This window comes from Nothobranchius furzeri, chromosome 17 (assembly GCF_043380555.1).
Source record: "Nothobranchius furzeri strain GRZ-AD chromosome 17, NfurGRZ-RIMD1, whole genome shotgun sequence".
Lineage (NCBI taxonomy): Eukaryota > Metazoa > Chordata > Actinopteri > Cyprinodontiformes > Nothobranchiidae > Nothobranchius > Nothobranchius furzeri.
This window is the reverse complement of record NC_091757.1, coordinates 55,491,895-55,506,411: the sequence shown is the minus strand read 5'-3', so window position 1 is coordinate 55,506,411 and position 14,517 is coordinate 55,491,895. Positions and strand designations below refer to the sequence as shown.

Sequence of the window (14,517 nt, the reverse complement as noted above, 5' to 3'; positions counted from 1 at the left end):
CCTTCATGAAAATCCTGCTAGTTATGAGGTGTAGTTATCAAGAGACTCACACAAGCATGGTGCGTAGTTTGAGGAAGTCATTGTGCTCTGGATTTTCCACCTCCACCACTCCCCATGGGTACAGACGACCTCGGATCTTCTTCCCTTTCACTTCAATCAGCTGGTTGGAGCCAATCACAGCAAAGGGGACGCTCGCCTAAACAAAAAGTTAGTTTTAAAATGTAAAACAGGAAAAGATATGAACGCTCTACTAGCAGTTAGGGATGCACCGATAAGATACTGGTATCGGTATCGGTGCCGATACAGATACCGATACCTGTATCGGTATCGGTAAAAGTTACCAGATACCAGTAACTGATACCAATGCAGTTGCTTGAAAGTGACTTCACTGTAACCCCCAAATTCCACTACCTCCGCTCCGCTGCGCTCCGCTCCGACACGAACGCCGGAGCAAAATCGGTCCCGTTGTAGTCAATCAGAGCAATTCCACTACTGCGGCCGTGCTCCGGCAGAGCGGGGCCGTGCGCCGCCCTCTGTTCCGGCGTCCGGCAAAAATAGAATCGATCCTATTTTCGCCGGACGCCGGAGCACCTCCGCAGTAAATGGACAGAAATCACAACGGCCCAACAGGAAAAGGAGCAAGCACAACTTCCGTTTTTCACATTACATCGATAAACAAAAGGCGTTTTTTGTTTCATATGCACAGGTTTAACAACTTTTAACAACTATCAATGGCGGCTGAACTTTAAATGCACAAAAGTAAGCCATAAATACAGTTTCCACTATCAAAGTAGTCACACTTTGTTGATCCAAACACTGCTGATCTCTCAACACAAATGATGGGCAGATTAAACAGTTCATGCCGATGCTTCTCCCACACAACGCGTGTTTGGATCTAACTTCCGCGTTTATTGCTCGGACTGTATCGCAAGATCTCGAAAATCCCGCGCATGCTTGTTTGCCCACCTCAGGTCTCCGCACCGGAGCGGAGCCGTTGTAGAGCGGGTACCAGTAAAAATTGAGTTCGGAAGCGAGCGGCTGCGGAAGGCGGGGGCGGACCGGAGGTAGTGGAATTTGGGGGTTACTCGTCATTTCTGTTCACCTAATATTTTAGTTTTGTGATCACTTATATTACTTATATCTACCTCACAGTCTTTTCCTATTGAAAACAGAAGAAAATAAAACCTGTATTCCATTTCATTGCATTTTTTTGTGTGGTAGAAGCATCGGCATCGGTAATCGGTATCGGCGAGTACTCAGATCCAAGTATCAGTTTGGACAAAAGTGGTATCGTTGCATCCCTACTAGCGATCAGATGATTGCTGTCGTCTCACCTTCAGGACTCTGGTCTGCTCCTTAAACTCCTCGTCTTCATCAGAGTCGGCGTCAGGCAGCTGATATATCTTGATCCCATGCTCAGCGATCTCGTCCAGAATCTAATGGTTTAAAACACACCGAGGATGTGGTTTGGTGACTTCTGCTGTCATGCTTCATGAAAATAAAAAAAAAACAACTGAGCATCTCAACTCAACTCAACTTTATTTATAAATCGCGCCTTACAGGCAAGAAGATGACACCAAGGCGCTACACTGATCAAATAAAAACATAAAACACTAAATCCAGAAAATAAAACATTGCATCACACAATACAGATAAAACTACAGTGAGTAAAATCGCTATAAGTAAAACAATAAAACTAGTTAGAAAGGTTAAAAGACAGGTCATAAAAATATGTTTTTAGCCTTGCCTTAAAAACCGCAACAGAGGTGGAGGCCCTTATGCTCAGAGGAATCTTATTCCAAAGCTTAGGACCTGCCACAGCAAACGCCCTATCACCACGCGTCTTTAGGCGCGTTCTTGGGACCGAGAGGAGCATGAAGTTCTCCGAGCGGAGTGACCGTGAAGGGGTGTATGGTTGAAGTAGTGACACCAAGTAAGGAGGGGCTAAACCATTTAACGTTTTAAAAACTAGTAAAAGTATTTTAAAATGAATCCTAACATCAACGGGCAGCCAGTGAAGCGCAGCCAGCATCAAAACCAATCTTCTCGGCTCAGAGCACCCAAACAAGAAAGCAAAACCAGAACCGGGTCAACTAGTGCAACGGAAGGAATGTTCCATTTGAGAGATGATTTTCATGTTCTGTTTAGTGTCTGGTTGCCACGAACTCCTCCTCCTGACCGCCCCCTACGGAGCCAACTGGCGGGCTACTACACTTCCCAGCATTCCCATCACCAGCGTGGCTCGTCGACGTCATCACGCCGACTCTATTTACGGAAGTGCCGCCGCTCATTCATCACTCGGTCATCGTTCATACCAGGCATCGACCCGAGTTCTCAGGCTTACCAGCCCTCAAACCAGGATAGGGATCTTTCCACGCCGTCTACCACCAGTAAGTCTGCTTCCTTATTTATTCGGAACTGCTGCTCAGTCTCGGCTCTTTCCGAGCGCTGCGCCGCCGATCCCAGATCAAAGCCGCATGCTCTGTTCAACCCAACGCTAGCCACTCCACGTCTGGGTCACGCTGTTCCGCTACAAGCAACCTCCGCTACACTTCAGCTCAGCCAATCGAACCCAACACTGGTTCTGTTCTTGCTGGGAAACTTTAAGGTGATGAACATGTCATCTGTGAACGCAGCCTGTCCTATCAGCTGGCAGAGCCACCTGACGGGTTGTTGCCTTGGCAACGAGTGTGTGTGTGTGTGTGGGTGGGTGGAGCTGTCCGAGTATACATCGAGTGAGGAGGTTCAGGGCGGATTCTGGAATTAGACCTTTTGTTAATTGGGTTTTCCCAGACGGCTGACGGCACTGAGCTGCTAAAAACTGACAAAATTTTTTTACAATAAAAAAATCTACATTATCTTAGCTAGCATTAAAAATTTAAAGAAGAAGAAGAAGAAAATATAATTTCTATAGCGCCTCTCAAGATAAAAATCACGAGGCGCTTCACAAAAACAAAATGTAAAAATATAAAAAAGCATTTAGAAAATGTTTAAAAATATATTTAAAATGAGCAAAAAGAGACAATTGTGATAAAAAAAATGTTAAGAAAGAGAGAGAGTGAACAGGAAAGAGGGAAATCAGTGGATCCTGAGGAAGGAGGAATAGGTGGGGAGAGCAGAATAAAGAGAGAGAGGTGAAGAAGGTCATACAAAAGCATGAACAGGTGAGTCTGCAGCTGCTTTTTAAAGGAGACCACTGAGTCCACTTATACAGTTATCTAGATATGTTGCATTAAGAATTATGGCAGAAAAGGTGCCAACAACAAGTTGAGTACATAAAACTGAACCCTCAGGAACAAACATTGCATGTTCTAGTATTCTAGAGGATCGGCTTAGGAGGGAACGCTGGAGAAACGGGGTTAGACCTTTGAATCGAGTATATTCAAAAAGCAGCTGCAACAGTAAGAAAAACAGCTCCTCCTCCGTATTCAATCAAAAACCGATTATACGAGAAGGAAAAACAACAAACTGCGTTTTCACTTTTTACTTTTATTTATGCTCTTTTGTGATTCAGAACAAATCTTCCTCCTAAGCAGTACTTTGACTGTAATCTGTGTTTATATATTTTGGATTTAAAAATGGCGCTCCTTCCACCCACAATCATAAAACACGGGAATGTTGTAACACCGAGGTTTCAGTAAGTACTGCTGTTGCACAAACACGTTTAATTAAAGTCCTCCAGTAGAGGAAAAGGGGGGGAAAGTAGAAGAGTAGACAGGTGAAAAAATAAAGCCTCCATGAACATTAAAGGCCTGAAAGAGTCGGAAACAAAAGTTCTTCCTCTGTTTTTTTTTTCTCCGACCGGTGAAGAAACAAATTAAAACAAAGGAGCTTTCTTCCCCACGAGCTCAGCGACAGACGTCAGTATTTATTATTCTAAACATCAAAGCTGCATTTTTCTTTTGTTTTTCAAAGAGCAGATTTTTATATTCACAATGATTTTTTTTTATAACGGAGCCAAAAAACGCCAAGTGTTGTTCTAAGCATCTTTCATGTTCTGTTAAAGAAAAGGACAGCAGTGAGTCAGCCAGGAGTCTGGGAAGTGAGCAGCAAGGAGCAGCTCCCGTTTGTTATAGGAGTGAGTCGTTTTCCCAGTGTGTGTGTGTGTGTGTGTGTGTGTGTGTGTGTGTGTCTGTGTGTGTACGGGGTGGGTTGGGTATTGTTGTGGGGCGGATCTAAAAACAAACAGAACTCAGAGGAGAGCGTGACACCGGAGCAGAGCCTCGCTTTCCCCCCCGAAGCACTCAAACACAAACGATGTACAGAAGCCTCCGACGAGGCGGAGATAAACAGAACTCTGGTGGGGCAGAGCATGAAGTTTGGGAAACTGTACACTTGGAGGGAAAATAAACACACGTAGCACAATGACAGGAACAAACGAGGCAAAGAACAAATCCAGTCACAGAGAAGGAAGCACGTCAAATTCAGATAAAGATGGGAAAACTAACTGGAAGCCATCAAGAAACCTAAAAAGTGACATTTGATGAAAAACAAACTAAACCTAAACATCTTGAATCTTCATCGGGTGATTACACAAACAAGCCTGTTGTCTGTCATCATCTGTTTGCAGACCCTTCTAACCCAAAATGGCTGTTTACCTGTTGGATTCTGTTCCGTAACGTGTTCTTAGCGCCGTCTGACACCTGCAATCAAGTCCTCTGATGGATCATGAGATTCCCAAATCACCGGCTGCTCCTAATCCCTGCTGTCTCCTGCTGATTTACTGTACACAACGTAGACCTTAATTCCTAATGTTACACCAGACTCTCCACAAACCAGCTGTATATTTTATTTGGCACAAGTACGCTGGCGGTGGCAGCCATTGTGATTTTATGACCACAACACTTCGCTCACACACCCCTATCTGTGCTGTTATGGTTGGCAGAGCAGATCTGATCAAATTTTCCACACACGATAATTAGTAGAAACCAAAAACTTGTTGCTTCAGGCTCACATCACAGATTTGGAAGCTTTGTTGGCTGTTTTGTTTCATGGCGAGCAGATGTGTTGAAGTTCTCGGGTCTGGGCTAATGCCTACCAGTTAAAAAATGAATCAGGAATTGGATAAATGATGGATGAATCACATCCTCCATGTGAGGCAAAGTCAGTCAGGTCTAGGAATAGCCGTGTTTGAAACACCTGGTGGTGATGTGCGGCCCAAATTTAGCAAAGGCGCAGGTCTCAACATTGGCGTGTTTACACACAGGGATGAGGTGGGAGACGTGGCTAAGCAGTTTTCTGCCACCGCACAGAAGGTCGACCCGAAAACCGCCATTGTGATGAAACGAGGAGCAAACCCATCATCACAGGGATCAGGATCTTTACCACATCAACCCGCCGTGGGAACCATGTTTTCATGATTGAATTATTTTCACAAGCAAAGCCACAAAAATAAGAATGACTGGAACACCTGCTAAACAGTTTGTCATTGTTTGATGACCAGCATTAAGGGAGGGAAGCAAATAGCTGCCAAAGACACAAAACATTCAGTTAGACGTTTGTTTCATGCGGCTGCTGAGGACAGAACTGCGTCTCCTCTGGGCTGGCATGGCGTTTGTGTCCAATAAAGTCAAACTACAACAATAGTTGGAAGTAGAACCGTGTACTAAAGGATTCTTAGAAAAACAGTATCGACGAGGGAGAAAAATACAAAACAGGATGAAACAAAGACAAAATGCATCTCGACACTAACCCACACCGATAACGAAGAAACTCTGAGGGACCAGTGTTGAGGTGATGTTTGTGGAAGCTGACAGCTTAAGCTGATTGACAACAGGCATAAATAAGGTGTTCAGAAGCGTATCTGATCAGATTTCAGATGTTTTAACTGGATTCATTCGGAGAAAACAGCTAAACCTCTTAAAATGCCATTTAGAGCCCTGCACTGGAGCCCTCGGCCCGGGGGTGAGCCCAGCCCGACGGCTCAAGGGCCGGGCTTCGGGCCGACAACTGTGTAATAACCTCGGACACGGGCCGGGCGCCATAATTTTTTATCGAATTCGTTAAAAAAAACCACTTGAACGTAGCAGCACCTGCCTGCTTCTCACGCACCGGCACCCGTTAGCTCAGTTGAGGTCTGTGTGGTTTATAAATGCGCCGATATAAACGAAATCTCAAACTGCTGATTGAAACGTGTGTCCCTATTCTAATACGCCATTTTATGTCCACTTTGATATGTCAGAAATCATTCGTTTATTCTCATGAAAACGGCAGCGTTCTGTTTTTCTGTGAATAAATTCGCTCTGCAGTAGGGATGTAAGAAAATATCGATATGGCAATATATCGTGATTTTTTTTCAGCAATATTATATCGATATTCAAAAGCCGTGTATCGGAAATATCGATATGGCAATATATCGTGATATTTGTTCCTGCGATTATTACATCGATATTCAAAAGCCATGTATCGAATTCTTGAAAGAATTTACATGCAAACATTTGTGTATTTTCGTTTTGTGCAATTCAATCGCCACCCGCTAGTCGGCAGCAGTGTGCAACGGGTTTTGTTTCCACCATTGAAATGTAAATCCCTCCATCATGGTTCAGATACCTCATGTTAAACATGTTACGTATCAGTTTGGACTGTTTATTGAACATTCTTACAATAAATTCAGTAAAAAAAATTGCTTGTAACGTCTGACTGAATGTATCGCAATATATCGTGATATATCGTATCGTATCCCCTGTATCGTGATATGTATCGTATCGCCAGAATTTCAAAAATACACACCCCTGCTCTGCAGTTAAAAAAATATAGAATTCATTGCCGTTTTGTTTTTTCCTAACTGGAGAGCGCATTTTCAGAGCGGCAGATTAAATTTACAAATGCTAAATTAATTGGGGGCGTTTATTTAAAGAGCATGTCACCCCCAAATCACTTTTTTTTTGCTGATAAACTATATAAAGGAGTGTCTAATCATGCTACAGACACGTGTAGTCACTAACTTGGCAGTTCAGTGTATCTTGGTTAAAATTCAAATATTCTGCCTAAAACTGTCAGTGTTGCGCCGTCATCAGGGAAAAATTCTGCACTGTATTTGAATTTAAATCTGCCACCGCTATTGGCTAAGATGTATGCTATGATGTCATCTGGTACATTATGATGTCATAATGCCATTGTGAGCCTGTGTGTGTGTATTTGTTAGTGGCTCCGCCCTCTCGGTCTGCCAAGCAACAGCATTTGTTGCATTTTTCAAACATGAAGTGGGAGTGAAATAAGTTTCTTGTAGGGGGTGACTTGCTCTTTAATCTGCCGCTCTGAAAATGCGCTCAGCAGTTAGAAAATTAGAATGCTGCTTTAATTGCAGAAGAGCGCATTTTTAGAGCAGATAAAATTTACAAACGCATCCAATTAATATAGCGTTCGTAAATTTCATCTGCCGCTCGGAAAATACGCTGTTAGAAAAAAAAGCTGCACTGAATGCTGTTTTTCTTTTTCTTTTTTACTGCAGAACACTTCTCACAGATAATTAGCCTAGAATGCTGAGCATTCTATCACGCTAAAACATTATGAAAGGTTAAAAAAAAAGTCGGGCTCGGGTCGGTCCAGAGAATCCTGAAAACCTTTTCGGACCGGGTCTGGCTGGGGCTCCACCCCCTCGGGCCAGCCCGGACACGGACTCAGATTTTAGGCCCGTGCAGGGCTCTAACGCCATTGTCTGCCTTTCCGTCAAGTAGCCGTTTCATCTTTTTGAGTAACAGAATCAGGTAGGGATGTAAGAAAATATCAGCATGGCAATATATCATGATATTTTTTCCAGCAATATAATATCGATATTCAAAAGCAGTCTATCAAAAATATCTATATGGCAATATATTGTGATATGTTTTTGATACAATATTTTATTGATATTCAAAAGCTGTGTATATAATTTTTGGAAGAATTTACATGCAAACATTTGTGTATTTTCTTTTGTTTTGGTGCAATTCAAACCCGACTGCAAAGAGTGTGCAATGGGTTTTGTTTCCACCATTGAAATGTGAATTCCTCTATTATCAAATCAAATAAAATCAACTTTATTTATATAGCACTTTTCATACAAAAAAATATGCAACTCAAAGTGCTTCACAGATTTAAATGGCCCCATAGATCCCATATTCACATCCCAGCCCCCCTCTAAGTATAAAACAATTGACAATTGCAGTTCCCCTCCCGCAACCAATTTCCAAGGTGGACATACAATCACCCACACACTCACACACACACTCATACGTGAGCAACAGAGTAAACAATAGGCTGAGTTCAGAAAGGTAAGGTAATGGACGACACATCATCAGCGGAGCCATCTGCCCTGACAGCAACAGATCCACGGCAGCAGCCAAGACACCGGCCCATGATGCCTAGGGAGGGAGGGCGGAGACCCCACCACTGCCCGGGCACTACCCGAGGAGCGCCCCCCCCGGCCGCCGCCGCCGACCATCGGCCCCAAGGCAGAGGGCTCCGCAGAGGAAGCACTGGAGGATTAAAATATATAACATGTAAAATAACAAAAGCTAATATGGATAAAAAGTGATTATAAAGATAGTAAAAGAAAACAAAATCATGTAAAAACACTAAGATGTAAATAAAATAATGAAATTAAGTAAAAGAGATAAATAGGTATATATATAAATAAACAAATATAACAGGTGATGCAGTTAAACAGACTAGATAAATAGTAATCAGTTATGGTTCAGATACTTCATGTTAAACATGTTAAGTATCAGTTTGGACTGTTTGTTGAGTTTTCCTATCATAAATTTAGTCTAAAAAATAGCTAATATAATCTGATTGAATGTATTGCAATATATCGTGATATATTGTATCGCCTTCCCTGTATCGTGATACGTATCGCATCGCCGTGATTTCACCAATACACATCCCAAGTATCAGGCTGTTTAGACTTTTCGTCAAATCTGTGTGATAATTAAACTGAGAGAAAGTGAATGTTTTAAAGCCCAGAGCAACTCTAGTGATGGACCAGCTGGTGGGACACTGCTTGGTATGAGGGCTAAGGGACCTGGGGCCCTGTTTTTCCAGTGCTGAAGAATTTATTAAAAGAAAATCCCGGCCACGGTGGTTCTGTGATCTTAATGAGATTCCAGAAGGACCCAAACACAGCTGCTTACTTCGTACTCTGCAAATCCATACACTTACTTCACCCCAAAAACGTCTACGCTCATTGGAAAACAAAATACAAGACACCAAAGTTCTCTTTAGGGGACGCTGGGTGCCAGGAGGTTTTCAATAAGTGTGCTAAGGTGTTTAATCAGCCCTGATTGGTGGAAGCATCCTGCATGCCCGTGGGAAGAAACAAAAGCAAAAATCTGAAAGTTGAAGTGCTTCATTTCCTTTTCAGGGCAGGAGATCTGATCTGGAAGTCACCAGCTTTGAGGTGAGTTCAAATTAACTAGAACATTAACTAGAAGTCTCTCCGTCTCTGATGAAGATGAGACTCAAAATCCAGCTGAACCGCTAAAGGATGCGTTTTCAACACTCACTGTAATGAACAATGCAGTTACACAAGCCTTTCTGTGGTTCTGGAGGTCCATCCATCAGTAGGTCAATCAGAACTGTAGCATCAGAGATAGATTTGTTGTCTCTTTTCGCGCTGAAGTGTCTCCATCAGACGTTTGCAGATCCTTAGCTATGAGTCTTGGCTGTTGTTCTGACTTTTCACTGAAAAGTTGTTTTAACGCTGCAGGCAGCAGAACTTGTTCTGTCCAACCCAACTCTCCTGCACAGTTGATGCAGGTGAGCCACCGTGCTGCACAGGTGTTTCACTTATTCACCTTTTATCTGTAACTTTCTACCACCATGGGCGACGGCGGCACAGGAGTTAAGCGCTCGCCCCGTAATTGGAAGGTTGCAGGTTCGAGCCCCGCTCAGTCTGTCACTGTTGTTGTGTCCTTGGGTAAGACACTTAACCCACGCTGCCTGCTGGTGGTGGTCGGAGGGACCGGTGGCGCCAGTGCTCGGCAGCCTCGCCTCTGGTAGTACGCCCCAGGGCAGCTGTGGCTACATCATAGCTCATCCCCACCAGTGTATGAATGTGTGTGTGAATGGGTGAATGACTGATTGTGTTGTAAAGCGCCTTGGGGGGTTCCAGGACTCTAGAAGGCGCTATATCAAATACAGGCCATTTTACCTTTTTTTTACCATTTACCATCACTAAAGTTTACAAATGAGCTCAAATGTTCCCCAACAGAACCAGGCTGCCAATTCAGAAGAATGACCTGCTGCGGCCCTCTGCCCTGACAGGTCATCAGTGCAAATCTCTTTTTTTAAACAGAACTGAAAGTACACCGTTCTCCTGGATCTAGATCTGCAGACTAAATGGTTTGGACTTTTTCCAGGGAACCTTACATCCATGATAATTAGTAAACATTAAATCACTATCGGTACCATTATAAATATTGGATCATTCGGTTCTCCAGATAAAATCCTTCTGCTCATCTTAGGACAAAAAATAAAAATATGATCACTTCAATAGGAAAAACCGAGTCTCCGACAGTACAGACTAAATATTAACCAATTAACCCTAAATTATAACTGATTCATTTACTTTAGTCACTCTTTCAACAGGGTATCTGCAGGTTTAAGGGAGCCAAATTTAAGACTTTTTAAGACCTTTTTTAAGGCCATTTTGACCAAATTTAAGCTATTTTAAAAATAAATTTAAGCTATAATTTCCAGCTATTGCCTGGAACCGAGGCTAACCAATGTCGCGAACATAGGATTAGCCATCCAGTTACCATTAAACTTGCACTTCCCCATGGCGCAAGCTCCCACTAGCTTAATCAGCTAATGTGCTCATCTAAAAATAGCCCCCTTTCACAACCAGCTGAATGTGTACGGTTCCGCTTACGGCAACATCGTACACAAAAAAAGCTGAAGACTAACTAAAAATTCAGGAAAATTTAATAGAAATAAAAGAATCTTGTTTATTGGGTCTTTGATAATTTAAGACATTTGAAAGCTGTATTTAAGGATTATTTGTCATTTTTAAGGATTTTTAAGACCTTAAATTTGGAAAAGCTAATTTAAGACTTTAAGGACCCGCGGATACCCTGTTCAAGTACATGTAACCAAATACAATCAAAACTTGATGAACAGAACTCTGGAAATACAATTTCATGGAAACAACTCAACCACTTTATAAAACGATGAACAGAAATAAACTATATTAAAAATACTTTATCTTTAGTTTACCAACTTAATAACTTCAAGAAAGACAAAAGCTGATGTTTGTTCTGCCAGGAAACTCCTTTCAACCAACCAGCTAGCTCCGGCATGCGGGGAGGCAGACGTGGATGACGGAGTCCCAACAATACCTGATCTAACGAGGTCAGAGGGATTTAGACCTCATGTCAGCCTCTTGAACAAACCCACAAAGTTACACATACTGAAACCCAACTGCTGCCTTACTCCGTGAACCGGCCTAATCTGGCGTCAGGAGGAATAAAAGGGTTTGCGTGTTTCGTACGTGGAGCTCCAGGAGGTCGGTGAATCACCACAGATGAGGAACAGTCAGAAAATAAGAGTCAAGAATTGCCTGACAACTTCATCTACATAGTTGAGCAACTCTCCCTACATTCTGACATAAAATGTCAATAAATTAACACACAGAATCACTTTTATATTATTTTAGTGAAAACTACAGCGGTCAGAAGAAAAACAGCTGCAGTTGTAAGCAATAGAAAGAACACAGGAAGTCTTACAGCCATGGTTACTGGGAGGCATCACATGGGTAACAATGATCCGCACACAACCCCCCCACACTACTATTGTCTGAGTTAAGCATTAGTACAGTTAAGACCACCCACAACCCCTCTGATCAAAGAGCATGGGGAGATACAATCAAACTATTCATGTAATCTTGTATTTAGGTGAGATTTAGAGGGAAACCGTGTGAGTTTAGGATTTCAAACACACATCAAGCTTTGTGACTTGGTCCAAGTGCCTCAACATCAAACATACACACTCCAATAAATGAGTCATTAGCAGCAGTCAGGTTGTACTTCCTCCTCAGAACAGAGGGCTGTGTGTAGTAACAGTTGTTCGCCCCATGCGAGACAGCAAGTTATTTATTGTTTTAAAATCAGCGGAGTTGTGAAGCATGGCCTGGCACAAAGACCGCAGGAGGGCAGAAAAAATAAATATAACCGCGTGTTTGAAACACTGACAGGAAAAGGGCCAAGCACAAGACCAAGGACTCACAGAGGAGCAACAAAGAGTGAAATTACCACCGTGCAAGGCACCAATCCGCTGCGTACGAGAAAACGCTTCAAACTGAAAATCAATACAAACGACTACAAACACAGGGAATCTGCAGGTTTAAGGGAGCCAAATTTAAGACTTTTTAAGACCTTTTTTAAGGCCACTTTGACCAAATTTAAGCAATTTTTTAAAATTAAAATTAAGCTATAATTTCCAGCTATTGCCTGGAACCGGTGCTAACCACGTCGCGAATGTGGGATTAGCCATCCAGTTACCATTAATGTTGCACTTCCCCATGGCGCAAACTCCCACTAGCGTGCTCATCTAAAAATAGCCCCCTTTCACAACCAACTGAATGTGTACGGTTCCGCTTACGCCAATATCGTACACAAAAAATGCTGAACACTAACTAGAAATTCATGAAAATTTTATAGAAACAAAAGAATGTTGTTTATTGGGCCTTTGGTAATTTAAGACCTTTGGAAACTCTATTTAAGGATTATTTGTCATATTTAAGGAATTTTAAAGCCTTAAATTTGGAAAAGCAAATTTAAGACTTTTTAAGACTTTTTAAGGACCAGCAGATACCCTGCAAACAGGAAGAAGCGGTGGGTGGAGAATAATGTTGCCAAGAATTATTCACGATTACATCGACTACCAAAATCGTCAACAATAGTAATAATCATTATTAGTGTTTATTTTTTAAAGCCTCCCTATCATAAGTAGCAGATAAGCAAACAAGGCAAATAAAGTTAAAGTCAAAAGTCCCACAGTCATCATCACACACTGGTGAAGCTGCGCTCGGGAACTACTTGGTGGTTTAACCGCCCAATCCAACCCCTTAAAGCTGAGTGTCAGGTAGGGAGGCATTGGGTCCCACTTTTAAAGTCTTTGGTATGACCCGACCAGGAACTGAACCCTGATCTTCCAGCCTCAAGGCAGACACTCTACCACTAGCCCACTGAGCTGGTACAATACAAACACACCCACATCACCCCGCTTCTCCTCCAGCTTCACTGGCTGCCAGTCAACTTCAGGGTTCATTTCAAGATCCTGGTTCTGGTCTATAGGGCCTTACATGGACAAGCACCATCTTACATTGGTGATCTTCTTAGTCCCTACACCCCCAGCAGGTCCCTGAGGTCCAGTGATCAAAGCCTACTGGTTGTGCAGCACCAGGCTAAAGGTCAAAGGTGACAGATCAGTTGCTGCTGTGGCCCCCAGACTCTGGACCTCTCTCCCCCTGAGCCTGAGATCAGTGGACTCAGTGGTCTCCTTTAAAAAGCAGCTGAAGACTCACTTGTTCAAGCTGGCTTTTGTATGACCTTCTTCACCTCTCTCTCTTTATTCTGCTCTCCCCACCTATTCCACCTTCCTCAGGATCCACTGATTTCCCTCTTTCCTGTTCACTCTCTCTCTTTCTTAACATTTTTTTAATCACAATTGTCTATTTTTGCTCATTTTAAATATATTTTTAAACATTTCCAAATTTTTTTCATATTTTTACATTTTTTGTGAAGCGCCTCATGGTTTTTATCTTGAGAGGTGTTATAGAAATGATATTTTCTTCTTCTACATTTCTACTTCTACATTTTCTAAACAAATTCAAGTATATCCTAAGGGTAGAGTATGATTATTCTGAGTGAAAACCAATTCTTACAAATGAGGGGAAAAATAAGGAACTTTACTTTTAGATCAGTCCAGTAAGTTTAAACCAGCTATGAACTGTCCTCTATGAACAATCACAAAAAAAAAAAAAAAAAAACAAGAAGTACTGTTCGAGACTAAAGCCCTGTACAGGATATGACTTTAGGGTCCCAGACTGAGAGGATCAGCCTCTCAATACACCCTCCTCAGGGCAAGTTATGAGGCCAAGACCACAGAAAATCAGTGAAGGAAATTAGCATTAGAGCGTGTTTTTTTTAAGGACACAAGCGGTAGAAGGACAAAGTAAGAGGCTGTGGTGCAAAACAACGCCAGGAGAGGAAGGGCTGAGTGAGAGGTAAGCAGCAGACCTGAAGAGATGAAAGGTTTGTTCATGGGTTCTTTGAGTCTGAGCTGTGCAGGGCAGCAGGTTGTCTTGTCAACAGAACAGTCTAGAAATATTACAGGAAGCTTATATTGTTCTATTCATGCGCTTTCCCTCCACCGTAAAATGAGACGTGGATAAGCCCTGAGGAAAAGACAGGAGGAAGTGGGTTTTAACTAGACGAATGCCACTGAACTGTGAGAAAGAGCCTGGAAAACACAAACTAATAAATTGTGAGGTAAAACACTCAATCATCCTTCAGCACTCGGCTTTCTGGCAGGTTCCTGGCT

General features: G+C 42.5%; 1 protein-coding gene across 1 annotated transcript in view; it reads right to left on the bottom strand.

Annotated features, from left to right (window-relative positions):
• Positions 1 to 14,517, bottom strand: part of zgc:63587 (septin-2A) — a 41,196-nt gene that overhangs the window by 5,481 nt on the left and 21,198 nt on the right. The window contains exons 8-9 of the mRNA XM_015973110.3: positions 1,335 to 1,436; positions 51 to 196 (exon numbers count right to left, since the gene is read on the bottom strand). Coding sequence (XP_015828596.1) covers positions 51 to 196; positions 1,335 to 1,436 — 248 coding nt within the window. The remainder of the gene's footprint in view (positions 1 to 50; positions 197 to 1,334; positions 1,437 to 14,517) is intronic.